The 16,706-nt window shown below is 46.7% G+C and overlaps 2 protein-coding genes across 5 annotated transcripts in view; one reads left to right on the top strand and one right to left on the bottom strand.

Moving 5' to 3' along the window:
- The window catches only part of LOC121200363 (protein NLRC3-like), a 567,821-nt gene that overhangs the window by 282,860 nt on the left and 268,255 nt on the right, over nt 1–16,706 (top strand). The window lies entirely within an intron of this gene.
- Nucleotides 1–16,706, bottom strand: part of rreb1a (ras responsive element binding protein 1a) — a 57,271-nt gene that overhangs the window by 8,084 nt on the left and 32,481 nt on the right. For all 4 annotated transcript variants that reach the window (XM_041065620.1, XM_041065618.1, XM_041065616.1 and 1 more), the window contains 11 exons: nt 14,433–14,543; nt 14,082–14,328; nt 13,720–13,789; nt 12,458–12,547; nt 11,911–12,074; nt 5,895–6,036; nt 5,230–5,378; nt 3,117–3,306; nt 2,711–2,995; nt 2,120–2,564; nt 248–1,976 (listed from right to left, as the gene is read on the bottom strand). In XM_041065620.1, the coding sequence (XP_040921554.1) occupies nt 248–1,976; nt 2,120–2,564; nt 2,711–2,995; nt 3,117–3,306; nt 5,230–5,378; nt 5,895–6,036; nt 11,911–12,074; nt 12,458–12,547; nt 13,720–13,789; nt 14,082–14,328; nt 14,433–14,538 (3,617 nt within the window). In that variant the 5' untranslated portion in view covers nt 14,539–14,543. The remainder of the gene's footprint in view (nt 1–247; nt 1,977–2,119; nt 2,565–2,710; nt 2,996–3,116; nt 3,307–5,229; nt 5,379–5,894; nt 6,037–11,910; nt 12,075–12,457; nt 12,548–13,719; nt 13,790–14,081; nt 14,329–14,432; nt 14,544–16,706) is intronic.

The raw sequence follows: 16,706 nt of genomic DNA, 5'->3' as shown, positions 1-16,706 counted from the left end.
GTCTGCAGGGATTAGTCAGTCAGTCAGTTGGAAAACTGATAGATTCATTAACAGGCTAATCCTCCCAGCTCTACATAAAACCAGTTTCAGAACTAAAAGACAAAACTGTGAATTTATATTCAAATAAATTAAATCAGAAAACACAATTTCCCAAATAAACCTTTGAGCGTAACTGGTTTTTAGTAGAAACAGGAACCTTATTTATTAGTTATTTTGAGACTGTACGTTTTCAGTGGAGCTCACAAACCTGGACGATCCCTCAGATGTGTCATCACTCTGTGTCTCCAGACCAGCGGAGGGTCCCGGGGCATCTGAGGATGAATCGGCCTGAGAGGAAGCAACACCCGCCTGGGGTTTGCCTTCCAGAGTGGTGGCCTCTCTCTTCAGCAGGTCTGGGGCTCCGGAGACGGAGTGTATGATCTGAGCGATGGAGGCCAGAGGGGGGAGCTCTTTTAGGGCAGTGGAGGCTGAGGAGGAAGCGGAGGTGGGTTTGGGCAGCAGTGGTTTGAGGCGCTGGGCTCGAGAAGAGTTGCTGAGATTGGAGAGGGAGGCGGGGGGAGGGTTGGAGCCAGGGGGGAGCTGGTAGCAGCCGAGCTGGGGGTGAGGGTGTAGAGGAGGCAGGGCGCTCCCCGCCTTCTCGTCCTTGGACAGAGCCAGAGCGTGCTGCTGCTCGAGGATGCTGCCGCCACTCTGCTCCGTCTTGATCTCCCTCTTCTCTGCGTTCCCTGCCTCCCTCCGCTGCCTCTTGCTGGGTATGGACAAATCAATCGGCTGGTCCAGGACGGAGCAGTCGAAGCTGGGGGAGACGCTCTCCAGTTTGACCCCAGGAGACCCCGCCTGGCTCCCAGCTCCACGACTTTTAGCAGAGAAATCCAGCGGCTGGTCCAGTTCTGCAGGATAAACCACACTAGCCAGTTCCTCCACCTTAACAGCTTGGAGTGGAGGCTGACTGATCCCATTCAACACCACTTGATTCACAGGAGCAGCTCGGGCAGAGGCAACGGTAGCAACGGGCGCAGCAGCCGGCTGGAGCGTGGCAATATGCTCCTCTATCTCCCTCTCCTGCACCTCGGGGTGCTGCTTCAGTAGGTGGTGGATGCAGTTGCGTTTGGCCAGAAAGGCAGCACCGCAGCGACGGCACTCGAACGGCTTCCTCTGGCAGCCGTTGTGTGTGCGCAGGTGAATCTGCAGCGCACGGTAGGTCTTCAGGTCCTCGCCACAGAACCGGCACGTTGTCTCAGCTCCGGTGCAGCCCGTCTCCATGTCCTGGGTGGCTGTGGTGGTGGCAGCAGTGATTGCTGCTGCAATGTTCGCCGTAGTGGTGGAGGTGACGTACTTTATGTTCTTCTCAATGTCTTTCCTCGAGGTCTTTGCGTGCTTCTTCCTAAGGTGGCGCTCGCAGTTGGCTTTTACAGTGAAAGGATAATGACACACACGGCAGACGTATGGTCGCTCACCGCTGTGCGTCCGCAAGTGTCGAATCAGCGTAGCTTTGTCTGGAGCCACATAGTCGCAGATGTTGCACTGGTGAGGAAGGATGCCAAGGTGGAAGCGCATGTGAGCCTGCAGGACGCCTGAGAAGGCAAACACCTGGTCACAGAAGCGGCACGGGAACGAGCCTTTAGCCGAGCCGGCGTTGCTGTTGTTTCCCCCTTTGGTTGCTGGCTTTCTCCCGCTAAGCCCCGCCTCCTCATGCACAGCTGTGGTGGCAGCTGGTGGCGAATCCGACAATGGCATGCGAGCGTCACCCATGCACTCTGCATCCAACTGCCCTCCGTTCCCAGCTGAAGAGGACGATGAAGAGGGTGTTTTGAAGAGAGAGGGGGTGGGAGGTGGCAGGCTGGGGCTGATGCAGCCCAGTGAGGCCTGCTGGGAGCTCTGGAGGGGGGGAGGAGTTGTTGCTGTGAGGCTGGAGCGCGGGGTGATGGGAGGTTTGGGCTTCAACGGAGGCATCGCCTTCTGACCCTGTACTTGACCTGGAAGGGGAAGAAACGGTTGTTGATGTTGTGTTTTCTTTGAAACTATCACTAGGAGTCACAAAGTTTAAAACTTAAATCTACAAGAGCTTTAAGTAATTGATTGACTGATCAACATAACATTCTCCAGTTTCAACACCCACCTTGACCTCCAGTGAGTCCAGGAGCTTTGGCCAGAGGTGGGAGGCTCAGTCCCATCTGATTCGGTGCTGCAGTAGCTACTTTGAGGATCTGCTGGATGTCAGCCAGCTCCATGATCCCAGATCCACCTGCCTCACTAGGTTTGGCACCCGACGAAGCCGCGCCCCCTTCTGGCTGCAGGACGAAGCCGGCCTGGAAGGGCTGCAGGGACAGCAGGCTGAGGGCGTCTTTCTGTGAGAGGCCCTGCAAGGCAGAGGGATCCAGCAGTGGGATGCTCAGGGCCGCCAGACCACCAACACCCAGGCCCAAGGTCAGCCCCAGCCCTCCAGACAGGTAACCGGAAGCCGGCTCCTGGGGAAGGCTGGAGCATGGTGGCTCCACGTGGATCACCTTGATGCTGTCCAGATGGGCCTGATGGATCTCATCGTCCGTGGGACCAGGCTTCACCTGGGAAACCAAGACAAGATTAATTCGAGAACTTTTCCAGGGTTAAATTTCTACATTCCTTATTTCAAATTCCTGCAACATTTATTATTTCAAGTAATATTTGTTATTCGTAGGCTCAGAAGGTGGATAACAACATCGCGGCTTACCGTAGAAATGTGCTGAAGACCAAGCGCTTCCAAAAAGCCGGCCTGCTCCGAGGGCAGGACTTTCTCTGCATCCTCACTGTTGTTCTCCGCGCCATTCTCTGCAGCTCCGTCATCTTCAGCTTCCTCCACCTTTTCCTCCGTGTCAGTGGTCGTGGGTTTGTCGGGGTGGGAGGTGGTTTTATGGAGTTCAAGGGCAGAGCGAAGGGGGAAAGCCTTGTCGCAGCAATCACAGACAAACCGGTGGAACTTACTGATACAGCGACGAAGGTTAGTCTCACACCAAACCTGGGCGAAGGCAGAGAACAGGAAACCAAAGTTGGCGAAATACTGCCCCCAAAAACACATAAACATGACTTGTGTTTAAAGGCTTAAGACTTGTATGACTGACAGGATGGTGCACGGATACCTGTGCAATGTGAGCAAACTTCTTGCAGGAGAAGTCAATGAAGGCCAGGTCGTTGAAGCCAGTGGGGATGGAGGGGTTGTTTTGGATGAAGGGACGACCATTGGGGTCCTGAGGAAGGAGCTTGTGAACCCCCGCATTGTGACGCAACAAACCGCGGTGAGTTCGGAAAGAAAGGCAGCAGAGATCACACCTACGAACAAACAGCGGGGAAACGGGATTTGATTTATACTGTAATACTCTGGTTATGAGGAACCTGTGTGAGGAGCATAAATAATCTAAATCTGAATCCACCGTATCAGCAAAGAAGAACAGTGACTGTTCAGGCAACGGCGACTCTGGGACAAAGAGATTCAGTGTCTCAGTGAGGCCACAAGGTGGTGACATTTCTCTGAGTGTTTATGTGTGTTCAGACTTTAGGGCTGGAATCAGGCTCAGGTCAAAGGGGAAGAAGTGTTATGTAAAAACATCTCAGAGCTCTGGAACAGTTGCACTGAAAATACTTTTAATCATTAGCGTAAAAAGACAAACTCCCATAATTTGGATGATACCAGATCTTACACTTCTGCACATGGGTCCTCACAATACGTGTGTGTGTGTGTGTGAGATAACCTGCTGTTGTTAAGCGCTGAAAGGACAGCTGCTCAATGTCTGCCACAGTCACACACTCTTATCACATCCTGTCGAAGTGTGTGTGTGTGTGTGTGTGTGTATTTAAGCTGTGTGTAATCCCCTCAGACAAGTTGTCAGAGGATTTTTGGTGGGGTGGCGAGGGGTGTGTGTGGGGTGGGGTGTGTAGGTGGGGGGGGCTCAGGAGAGGGGAGATCCACACGCTGTGGACCATATGTGGACCAGCACTCGTTGAACTCCATCACTCCCCGCCCCAACCCCATCCCTTCATCTTCGCTCCAATATTCACTGGTTGCAGTTTCTTTAATCATTTTCATTATGGATTATTCTATCAAGGATGTTTTGATGAATCCATTAGTTGTCTATAAAATGTAAAAAAATAAAATAGTGTAAAATGCTTGGTTCTTGGAGCCGACGTGGCCAAAAGCCCTGAACCAGCATCCAAACCAAAGATTTTCAGTCCATGATGATTTAAAACACATTTTAAACACGAGAAGCTGAAAACTATAAAATGTTGTTGGTATTTCCATGTGAAAAAAGTTAGAGTTCAAAGTTAAAGTTTCAGTTTGTGGGAATCAGCACAAACACCACAGATACTCTACATTCATCTTTTCACTGAGCATCTCCTTTATATATAAAGATGAACTAACTACTCATCTCTCCATCCCTCCATCTTCCTCTCGGGCAGTTGAATTACCCCTCTCTCTCTTCATCCCTCCATCCTCTCCTCTCCTCCCCACAGTTCAGATCCTCTTACAGGCTGATTAGTGAGGATTTACAGCTAAATATTCCTGCTGCCTCCATAACGAGCTCAGCGCCGCCTGCTGCACTTTCTTTATTTCTTTCTCTTCTTTCTTTCCTTCATTCCCTCCTTTATTCCATTCTTTATTTCCTTTCCTTCTTCACTTCTTCTTTGCTTCCTTTATTTCATTCATTCTTTCATTTATGTCCTTTCCTTCTTTCTTCTCTCCATCTTTTCCTCCATGAAAGAAAAGCAACAAACTTCAAACACTGAACTCAAACTGTGTGTGTCTGTGTGTGTGTGTGTTGGGGTGGGGGGGGGGTCGTTAGGTGTTTTGTTGCCATGGTGACAGACAGTATCTTTTTTTAGGGTGGGGGTGGGGGTGTTGTCATGGCAATGGGGCCCGGCCGAGTGTGTCCTGAAACCTCCTCCTCTGTGACTTATTAAGTTCTCTCTCTCTCTCTCTCTCTCTCAGGCTTTATCTGCCTCTCTCGCCCATTATTAGCTTCCTCTGTCTCGTTGTCCATCCATCCATCCCTCCGCTCATCTCTCCCTCTTTGTTAAGCTCCATCTCCTCCCTCCCTCCCTCCCTGTTTTGGGGGGGTTGTGTGTAAACTGACCGACTCAGAGCAATAATGAAAAATGTGTGCCATGTGCTGAGATTCCACAGCTGCAGGTTTGACTGTTTTATTGTCGTTTTACAGGATTACAGTTTGAATACTGTGTGTGTGTGTGTGTGTGTACCTCAGTGCAGTGTCCGGGTGTGTGTCCATGTGTGCGTCCAGCTCCAGTCTGGAGTTGCAGGTCTTGAAGCAGATTGGACAGGGCAGCAGCTCCTCCTCCGATCCACGAAGCACCGCCGCCGACTCCTCTGCCGCCGCGTCATCCACCACCTGAACACGCACCAAACGGACCAACATGTCATTTATCGTCATTGGCGTTTGTTTACTGGCCTAAAAATGTAAAAACTGCTGGTGGTGAAAGTGTTTTCTCGAGCCACACTCCTCCTCACATCTGAGTGTTTCCCTCTGCTGCTCTTAGAACCAATAAGACGGCAGAAAAATTAAAGCCATCAGGTGAGAGCTCATTAAACTGTGTGTTGCAACATCAGCTACAGGTAAATGCTGCTATTCTAATTTGAGCCCTGTTTTTTGGCCTATATTTATTGATAATCTATCAGTTCCTGTTTGCAGTGAACCCATGGATGTGCAGGTCTTCTTCTATGGTTTCCAAGCAGGTTTACGGACGATTATTGTCTTTCTCTTTTGTCGTCATCCATCGAGTTTAAAATCCTGCCTGGAGCGGTGAGTTAAATTACCAGAAACAACAGGGAATATTTTATCCCCCACCTCCCTCCTGTAATCTTAATCCTGTCCGAACGGGGCTTTAATGATTCTGTGTGTTTCTACCTTCTTGCTGGGCGGCTCCTCTCCGTTCTCCTCCTCCGGGCCCTGCCTCCTCTTGACGGATGGACGGCGGCGTTTGGTGGGGGAGGGGGGGCTGACAGGGAGCAGACCACTGGCTGGGTCCTTCTCATGGATCTTCATATGTCTGAAGTAGACACAGACAGAGAGAGAGGAAGGTGAAGGGTCAGTGTGACAATGGAAATCTGTCCTTGAACAGGTAACATTTCCCTGTTAATCACAAAACGTCTGCATGTAAAACTAAATTTTCTTGTTCTAACAGGATACTCTCTTCATAATAAAAAAAGACATCATAATAATGTGAAAAATATCTTGTAAAAAGTTTCTTGTTGTAACGAGAAACTGAGGAAAACGTCACGATGGCAGCGTCAAGTTCTATGTGAACAGACGTCAGCAAATCTTCCACATTGTGTTTGTTTAAACGTGACGTGAGACGCAGCCGAGATCTAAGGGAGTGTCTCCGAAATATCTGGACATGTAACGTCTTCTGCGTCTGGACCACAAGAGGAGGAAACTTCCACACAGCAGATTCCCTGATCCCTGCTAATCAGCTGGGATTGCGTACACACACACACACACACACACACAGAAAGAGCCTGTAATTGCCTGTGAGTGTGTGTAATTATCACATAATTGCACATGCACCAGTCTGACAGCCTTATAAGGCCAGCATAGGGGTGACGAAGCCCAGAGGTCATCATGTCGTCTGCAGCCCACTCCTCATCTCTGCTCCACGCTACGTGACACTAATAAACCCCAAAATTAACTGTCAGAGGTCAAGATGCATTGTGGGTAATGTGCCAGGTTCCGGTAAGAAAGTGTTGGAGGAAGGATGTTCGATGTTCTGTCCAAACATAAATTAAATTTACACTGGTGCTGAATCATTTCTGTGCTTTGCAGGATTCTTAAACTCATGAAGCTTCACTTTGGTTCGTGTCTGAATGAAAACAGAAACCTGGGATGATTGAGCTCGAACAGCTTTTCTTCCAGGTTCTGTGTGTTTACAACAGCAGCTGATTCTGATGCAGCTCATTTATCTTGTTGTTGTTTTTATGCTTTGAAACTGGAAAAAAACAGAACCAGAAACAGAGGAAGAGGTGGAGGAAGAGGAGGAGGAGGAGGAGGAGGAGGAAGAGGAGGAAGAGGAGGAGGAGGAGGAGGAGCTCCTCTTCTCTCCTCCAGCAGGTCAGTTTCTCCTTCAGCTGTGTCTTCTCAAAGTTCAGATGGTGTCAGCTGATTTGAAGTTGTGTGTGTGTGTGTGTGTGTGCATATAGATGTGATGTTTGTGATAAACAAGCATTTGTGTATTTGAGTTGTTAATAGAAACGTGGGAAAGTGTAGAGACAGTTCAAATGTGTTTCACTATTTCTGTGAGTGTGTGTGTGTGTGTGTGTGTAAAGGTCATACAGCTTGCATGTGGTGGCAGCGAAGGTGTCAGTTTACAGGTTCAAAGAAGAGAGGAAACAAGGCCAAGGGGAGGAGAGGTATCAAGGAGAGGAGATGAGAACAAAGGAGAGGAGACAAGGAGAGGAAAGAGAAGACAAGATGGGAAAGGAAAGCAGAGTAAAGGAGACAAGGGGATGATAAAGAGAAGAGGAGGAAAGGAGGAGAGCAGGAGAGAAAAGGGGGAGGTAGGAGGTAAGGAGGCTGGGATAACCATAAGAAACAGGAGAGGAGTCACTGCTATTAATAGGACCCAACAGGCAGCAGGCTGGACGTCCATAAGAGGTCCTGACAGAGTGACAGAGTCAGCAGATCTGAGACCAGCTGACAGGAAGTTGTTTATAAACCAATCAGGTGAGTGAAGGGACACAGCCAATCAGAGAGCAGAGTCTTCTGAGCTCAAAGTGTACTGTGACCCTGGAACTGACCAATCAGAGAGCAGGACACATGCAGAGTCAGCAGCCACACAATCCTGCTGAATGTGTGTGTGTGTGTGTGTGTCACGTGCACCGAAAACACAGATTACTTCAGAAAAGCAAAACACTGAGTTCATCATTCACGTTCTTTTACACTGTAACTCAGATTAACTGAAGCTCCTTCAACAGGTTAAACGACTTTAATGTTGAGCTTCTTTCACTGATCCATCACAGAATCCTCCGTCTCAGTCGTGTTGCTTTGGGAATTTAAATCACTGGTTCACATTTACAACAAAAACCAAACCCGTCCTGTATGTGAGGGATCAGACATCCTGCTGCTGATCACACTCAGCAAACTTAAAGCATGTTTCTGTGCAAACAGCTGAAGGAAACCGTGAGTTATCAGCTGAATCTGCAGCTTCACACATCTTTGAAGTGAGTTTCAGCTCAGTTCATCTCTACTGTCCGATGATGGAACATTATCTGAAACCTTCGGTGCAGGAACCAGGAATAACTCCTCACACTCCACAAACCTGCCGCAACAATTCACTGCTGCGAACTGAATCAGCAACAGTAACACAACACAACACAACACAGTGGTGTCAGTCAGCACTACCTGCAGTTCCTCCGCATCACCACAGAGGGCGCTGCGGGGTCACTCACAGCTCTGGAGGAGGCAGCCGAGCTCATCAGACACTAACACATGCATCCGTGCACGTATCAGAGCGTGAGTCAAACTAAAACACATTTTATTGTCTACCCTCAGGAGGACAGGACGGACGGAGAGGACGGACAGACTAATAGGAAGGAGGGAAGACGGGATGTGCAACGGCAAAAGTAGGACTGCTTCTCAGAGGAAGTGAGGATGGAGGGAAAAAATAAAAGTAAACAAGTGTTTTGTTTACTGTCAGAGGGATGAAGTCAACTTTTTCTCAGGCAGACACAGGGATAAAGTCCTCTCTTCCTCTTCTCCTCTCTGCTCAGCTCAAGCATGCAGCAGCCTCAGAGAGCCAATCGCGGCTCAGCACACCGCTGATTGCCCATAATAGGCTAATGGGATGCCTCACCATGGCAACCAGTCCCAACGGCCTCTCAACAGGGTAGACAGTTGGCGAACCTAGAGCCGACAGAGGGCCGATTCATGTGATGCTGCTGCTGCAAAGCAACCAAACTAAAGTTAACATGTAAAGAGTTTGAAAGTTGGTTGAAAGTTTCTTTATGATGATGTGATGAACGGTGGAGCTTCTAAAACAGCAGATTCGATTCACAGAAAGTAAACGTTTTTAAGGAAATCGGTTCAGTTTAAACCCAAGAAAATATGAATCATTTCTTTATTTAAATATTTTTGTAATAAATTCTTAAAATAATTTGTTTTCGATCAAACTGAAAAATGGATTAGTTTTATTTTTTCTAATGTTTCTTTGAATATGGATGAAGCACAGAGACTGAATGAAACAGTGAAGTTCACCAGTTAAACCTGGGTCTTACAGTGTTTTCATGTAATCATTATTACCTGATCTTTATCCTGGCGGTTTCATCACTCCTCTGTCTGTACGACACCGACAGGCCTTTACACAAAAACTAGAAAAACTAGTTTCACATTTCAGGGATGCTCTGCTACAAAATGGACGCCTCTCTGTCAGCGACAGATTTCCACTTTCTGCCTCTCTCCTCCGTTCATTCTCTAATACTCAATTTTGTCTCTTTTATGGACCAATTTTGCTAAACACGGATGAGAATTCATCATCACATCTTTTCCGTCCTTCGCCTACGTAACCCTCATCTTTTCTTTCTTTCTTTCTTTTTGTTCCTCTCTGCCTTTCTCCCCCTCCCTCCTTCATTCTCTCTGCCTGTTTGAAGACGGTCGAGCAGGAAAATCTCGCGTTTCACATTTCAAAGGATGCTCTGCTGCAAAATGGATTCCTCCTCTCTCTCTTTCCCTCCTCCCTCTGCTCCTCTTTTCCACCCTCCATCCGAACAGGCCTCCCCTTTATTTTCCTACAGCATGTAAAACCAGGCCTCGCGGAGACAGACAGAAAAAAGTGGAGCTCAAGTTCGACTTTCCTGTTTTACTTCCACTCTGTCCCACAGTTTGCATTGTAAATGAGCAGAGTATAAAAGGTGCAGGGCTTCATCTGCCCTCTTCACCAATTCTTTTTTTTTTGGGGGTTTTATAAAACTTGCAGGGTTCTGAGAAAATGACGCAACCGTTTCCAGGGTGTGTTGATGGAAATCAGCATCCAGATCGTCGGCAGCCGGCAGGAGGCCGTGTTATTCCCTCAGTGTGAGTTCAGTTTGTCTTTCAGCAGAGAGACAGAGGCGAGCCACGCTGCTGCAGAGACTCACCAAACCAGACCACCGACTTTCTGCTGGAGGGAGAGCCGCGGCAGGACGAGGTGAGATCAGCAGAGCGGATCCTGTCAGCGCTGACAGAGGCCGGCGTCGGCAAAATCTACAGAGTCATTGAGCTCGGAGGATAAAAATATCAGTTCTAGCTGCTCTCAGTCATGTCACTGATGTTTCTGTCCTGTGAGTGTTGAAGCCAAAGACAATTTTCCATTCAGTTCCTTCAAACTAACTATTTAACTGAGTTCAGCGAGAAACAGGACCTCTCGCTGCCAAACACCAAAAACTGAGCACAAACACAAACAGAGGAAAAAATGATTGAGAAAGCTGCAGTGACATTGAACAGATGTCTGTCTCTGTCTGTCTCTCGGCCTACAGTCATTCCTTCCTGCCCACACCTCCTCATACCATCACCATGACTGAGAGAGCGAGGACTCGAGGAGGAAAGAGTCTGACGAGGCACAAACGTCTTTTCGTCTCAGAGTGAGATGAACAGGCTGCACATTTCTCTAAAACTCTGATACACACGACCATTTATCAGCAAACTGTGCTGCCTCAGGTACTACAGCGCAAGTCAAGTCATCCTGTATTTAAACTGCTCCTCTGATTGGTTTGGATGTTTTATTATTTTCCTTTAAACAGCAGAAACCAGCCTGAACACGTCATGATTCTCATTTTAGCGCCAAACTTTTCCACCTCAAACACATTCAGGTGTTTTAGGCTCAAACTGAAGACATGATGGATGAACGTGTATCCACTGCTGAACATGCTGCTGCAAACATGGCGGCACAAAACTGTCCAACTCCAACAAACTCACTTTCAGCCAAACACTAACGGAGCTGCTTTCAGGGGGAGGATGGATGCTACTGTCACATCTCTCCTCTGATTGGTCAAATTAAGTCTGCTGTAAAAATGCGAGCAGCAGAGGTCAACGAAGGTCAGACATGAAATAATATGTTGGTTCATAACAGGCAGACACACACACACACACACACACACAAAAACACACACTCTGCTGCAAGGACCGTTGGATTTGATGGTGGAGACTGGACTTTACTGATAAATGACAGGGCGTTGTTTTGTGTCTGTGTGTGTGTGTGTGTGTGTGTGTGTGTGTGTGTGTGTGTGTGTGTGTGTGTGTGATGGGGGTGGATGGTTTAAAGTCGTGCTCCCACTTCCTGTGTAACCCCCTTCACCACACACACACACCCACACCCACACACACACACAAACACATTCAGGACCAGTCTGGGTTTTGTGCTCCCATCATGGTTGACTGGGGACCGGGTTAAACGCTAACTTCCTCTGCCCGAGGTTATATGGTGTGTGTGTGTGTGTATTTATGTGTGTGTGTGTGTGTGTGTGTGTGTGTGTGTGTGTGTGTGTGTGTGTGTGTGTGTGTGTGTGTGTGTGGGGGGGGGGGGGGGGGGGGACTATTTACTGTGAGTTACTCTAACTCCTCTCTGTTGTAGCTGCTTTGGGCTTATTTGTGCCTGAGTGTAAAATATGATTAATAACTTCTCTGCAAACATCACAGAGACACAGTCAAAGGTTTAAACCAGAGACACGTGACCCATTAAATGTAAAAACACACACTAAATTACTTCATTTACTCGTCTTCATTAAAATATGGGACACTGAACAGACATTTTTTCAATAATTCAGGGTGGAAACAGCTTTTTTCTTGTTTCAGTGATAGTAAATTTTTTCTCATGGGGGAACGGAAGCTGAGAATCACCTCTGATTGGACAACAGGTAGAAAGACAGTGTGTGTGTTGTTGTGGGTTATTGTGTACCTGTGCATGTTGCCGTTGGTGGTGAAGGTCTGTCCACAGATGCTACATTTGTAGGGTCTCTCCCCGCTGTGGACCAACATGTGTCTGTCCAGCGACGAGGCCGAGCTCAGGCACTTCCCACAGATGCTGCAGGAGTGGTCCGTCGCTCCGGTGTCTGCGTTGTGCTGCAGGGAGGAAGGTAAACACGTCAGCTTACACCAGTTAAAGTTCTACAACGACTGCAAATAAAAAGCACGAGACAGAAACAACAGTAGTAATCGCAGTAAGAACTTTTTTTGTCTGACTGATCGTATTCTGTTCTGTTAAAGCTGAACGTAAATTTGACTTTTCCGTGTTAAGACACGTAAACTAAAACGATTCAACACTTTACACATCCAAGCTTCAAACATTAAAACTTTTCAAAAATAATAAGGTAACACAGAAGCAGCTGCTGCAGTGATGTTAGCAGAAACACCAGAAACACTAAACTCAGATTTAAAGAAATCAATCTGACCAAAAACAGGCACCGACACTGACCGAAGCAGCTGTTCAGGTAGTTTTCATTTACCTGTCTGATGTGCATGGTGAGCTGGTGTTGTGTTTGGCAGCTCTTGTCGCACAGCGGACAGATACAAGCTGAGCTGTCCTCTTTGGTGTCCTACAAATAACAAAACAAAGCAGATAAACACAGTGATCCACACTGTTTCTTCATCATACACACACTGCAGCTGTTTAAGATGAAACTTTAAATCTGTGAGGTGTTTTAAAGCTTCACGTCTTCAGCAGGAACCAATGGAATCAGAGCTGAGGGACATGGGACCGCGCTGACGGACTGACGGACACTGTGGGTTTAAATTTACAGATTAACAGGGCGGATGGACGGATGGACGACTAACAGCCGTGTCCAGACATGGTTTGCTGCTGCCTCAGTTTGACCTGGTGTCAGCTGATCACTGCAAAACCATCTGAGTCACTGCAGACCTGAGAGAGTCCACTCTGCTGCTCCCACTCAGTAACACACAGCACAACACACACACACACAGTACAACACACACACACACACACACAGTACAACACACACACACACACACACACACACACAGTACAACACACACACACACAGTAGAACACACACACACACACACAGTACAACACACACATACACACACACACACACACACACACACACAGTACAACACACACACACACACACACACAGTAGAACACACACACACACACACAGTACAACACACACATACACACACACACACACACACACACACACACAGTAGAACACACACACACACAGTACAACACACACACACACACACACACACAGTACAACACACACACACACACACACAGTACAACACACACACACACAGAGTACAACACACACACACACACACACAGTACAACACACACACACACAGAGTACAACACACACACACACACACAAACAGCCAGGGAAGCAGCACTTTCCTTTTCCTGTTTCAGCTGCAGGAAGTTATGACAAGGTAAGGAATGCTGCAATGCATGATGGGAGACAAGAGAGGAGGAAAACAAGTAGAGGAAACAAGGAGAGGAAATGAAAGAGTAAAGAAGAAGAAAAGTGAAAGTGAAAGAAGAGTGAAACCAGCTTGGATCAGAGCAGATGAGGAGGTGTGATGAGAGATTCTACTGGTTTCTGCTGTCATTCAGGGACCAATCAGAGCGTGGCTGACAGTCCCGCCCACCGTGTTTGACTGACAGCTGGTATCTGGGACTCTCTTAGTGATAAAGATGGAGGGTGATCGCAGTATTAAAAGGGTGTGTGTTAGTTTTGCATACCTGGTTGCGTCGTGCGTTGCGGCTGGGTGGGGCTCTCATGGCTGCCGTGAGTGACTTGCTGGGGGAGGGGCTTTAAGCAGAGAGGGACACATTACTAAACTGTGACTTGCTGCATGTAAACATGATTTGAACACCTTTATTTTTGTTGTATTATTGATCTGTAGTAATTTAAACTGAGGAGGCCGGTGGAAACACTCATCCACACAAACCATTTCCATCTGTAGCTTCGTATTTAATGTACAGACATGAAGTCGAGCTGCTCATCAAACTCTCGGCAAATGGACAAACTATTATCATTATCATCATTATTTAGAAAATGGAGGGCAGTGATGTAAAGTGTCTGAGGTCTGGGCAGTATTCACCTCGGGGAGGGCCCAGCAGAGGAGTTGGCTGAGGTCACTCCGCTCTCTCCTTCTCCATCTCCTTCACCATTGATGGTCCCTGCTGCCGACATCACCGTGGACATCATGGCATTGATGGAGGACAGGTCGCCTCCTCCTTCAGCCTCCATTACTCCTCCTCCTCCTCCGTCGCCTCCTCCTCCTCGGTCTCCGTTCTGTAGCTTCTCTCCTCCACTCGCTGCCGCCTCCATCACTCCGTTCATGGCTCCTGGAAGAAGAACGAGGAAATACATCATGAAATTTGATCCAAATTTCATCCAAGTTTGAACAAGTTTTTTGAACGAGGTTTTTGAACGAGGTTTTTGTACGGACCTTTGAGGTTGCTGTGCGTTTTCTCCTCTGTAGGCTCCACCTCCTCTTCATTCATCTCAGTGGTGGCTCCTCCCCCTTCTTGCAGCTCCTCTGTGGGGTTTTCCATGACTGCTGAAATATGAAAAAAAAAAAAAACAAAAACACAAATTTAACATATGAACACACACCACAAAGCAGGGCAGATACATATTTGCTCCATTTGTTCTGATTTTGTTGCAGAATTTAACGTGTAGCACCAAACTCTATTGAAAAAACTGGCAAATGATATGTTTTCTGGCATATTAGTAAACATAAAAACCTTATAGAGTAGGAGCTGAAACATATTATCAATCACGAGTGTCTATCAATAACTTCAGCCTATGAATGATTTACCATGCCTAGTGTCAATTAAAACGCTTTTTACTACCTTGCAAAGTGTATGTGGGTCAAAGGAGAGTGTGGAAATATCAGGGGAGAAGTATAAAAGGTTGAATTTGTATTAAGTGCTGCTGTGAATCACACTGAAGACTGGCTCCTGGTGATTCCTGAAAGGTCTTAACTCATCTTCTACCATGTGCTTTGTATGTCAACTGAGGACACATTAATGAGCCGATTTTTCAGTGAAGGCTGGTGTGTGAAGGTTGAAGGCCTTAAATTAGAATTGTACAGGAACTCTGAAAGTTGGCTGGTGGCTCAAGTTAATTTCCCACCCTGCATTTAACAGCACTATCTGGTTTCACAGCAGGAAACATGTTATTTTTAAAGACTTTTTAAAAGTGCATTTATACATTTTTAAGTTGACAAAGCCGGTCTATGAACGACTGAGCAGATGTAGAGAGGATTATGAAACAATGAAAGAGCAGAAAAAGGAAAAACAGACTGTGGATTTCACAATAAAAGGACACAAAGTGAAAAGGAAAAAAGCAGACAGGATGGAGTTTGTTTACAAAATTAAGCTTCTTATTGCTCCATAAAGCCTTAAATTCAGATCATTTCTGCACTTTCCAAACTTCTGAAGGATCATAACGCAGTGTTCCTGCCCACTGCTCTTTCATAACAGCATCCTTAGCTGCTACCCATGCTTCCTTATCAGTGCCTGATTTATTCTGACAGTAGAAACACAGATGAAGATGTGAAGCGAGACAGCAGCCGTGACCTTTGATCTATAAGAACAGCTTTGGCTCAGCGCCGACTGGACCAGAGGGGACAAAATGTGGGGTTAACAATCCTCACACCTGCTTCTAGCATGAGACATCGAGACAGAGGAAAGAGGAGGGAGAGAAAGCTAAATGTGTTTCTGTGTGTGACATAACCAGATATCAGATGTAAATGATTTTCAGTAAGACTTGTGAAAAAATGACATTACATGGAGGAGAAAGAGAGAGGATGATGGAGGAGAGGAGGACTGGGAAGAAAAGGAGGGTTCTCTCAGAGAGGAGAGCAGAAGAAGAGAGCTAATTGCTGTTTCCTGTTTGGCAGCCCCCACAGGAAGACACTCTCCAGAACTGGCCACTTCCTCCTCCAGCTCAGCTCAGAGAGAGGCTGTATGTGTGTGTGTGTGTGTGTGTGTGTGTGTGTGTGTGTGTGTGTGTGTGTGTGTGGGAGAGGGTGTTTGACATTCCTCGTTCAAAGCAAAACCAAAAGAGGAGGAAGAGAGAGAAGCAGAGGACACAGAGAGAAAACTTTAAATTAAAGTTAATAAAATTATGAAAAGTTCAATGGAGTTTGGTGACAACAGGAAAAGCTGCAGCAGTAAAAAAGTCTGGAATAGTGGAACAGAACTAAGCGAAAAAGTGAAAATATAAAAAGAACAGAATAATAAATCAGTAATTTCAGCTGCCAAATTTGGACAAGTATCTCTAACATCATCAAACTAACAGTGGACAAAAAAGTACACAGTTCCTAATTTTCAGACAGCAAAGCTTAAAAAAAACTGAAATAGAACACAGAAAATATTCTGATCAAAAAGGTTCATTTTTCTCATTGTATTCTGCTTTCATTTCATTAGTTTGTCTTCCAGAACAAACTTGCATTTTTATTTTACAGTAATTTTTTTTTTACTTCTTTAAAAGTTTAGTCATGGTGGACGCCACGTTTTGGAATCAAAAAACTGATGCAAATTTATTTTGTATTATCAGCTGAATTTGGTGATTTCTCCAGTTGCAGTGTGGGGTTACAGTTTATTTACATGGATCAAAAGCAGATGGAAGGACGAAGGAGAAATTAAAGTAAAAAAAAACAGGATGAGTGGAGCTCTGCGAGTGACTGGTGACAACTGGCCGAGTGTGTGTTATG

Source organism: Toxotes jaculatrix, chromosome 20 (assembly GCF_017976425.1).
Source record: "Toxotes jaculatrix isolate fToxJac2 chromosome 20, fToxJac2.pri, whole genome shotgun sequence".
Classification (NCBI taxonomy): Eukaryota; Metazoa; Chordata; class Actinopteri; family Toxotidae; genus Toxotes; species Toxotes jaculatrix.
The sequence above is the reverse complement of the archived record's forward strand: the minus strand, read 5'-3'. Positions and strand labels throughout refer to the sequence as shown.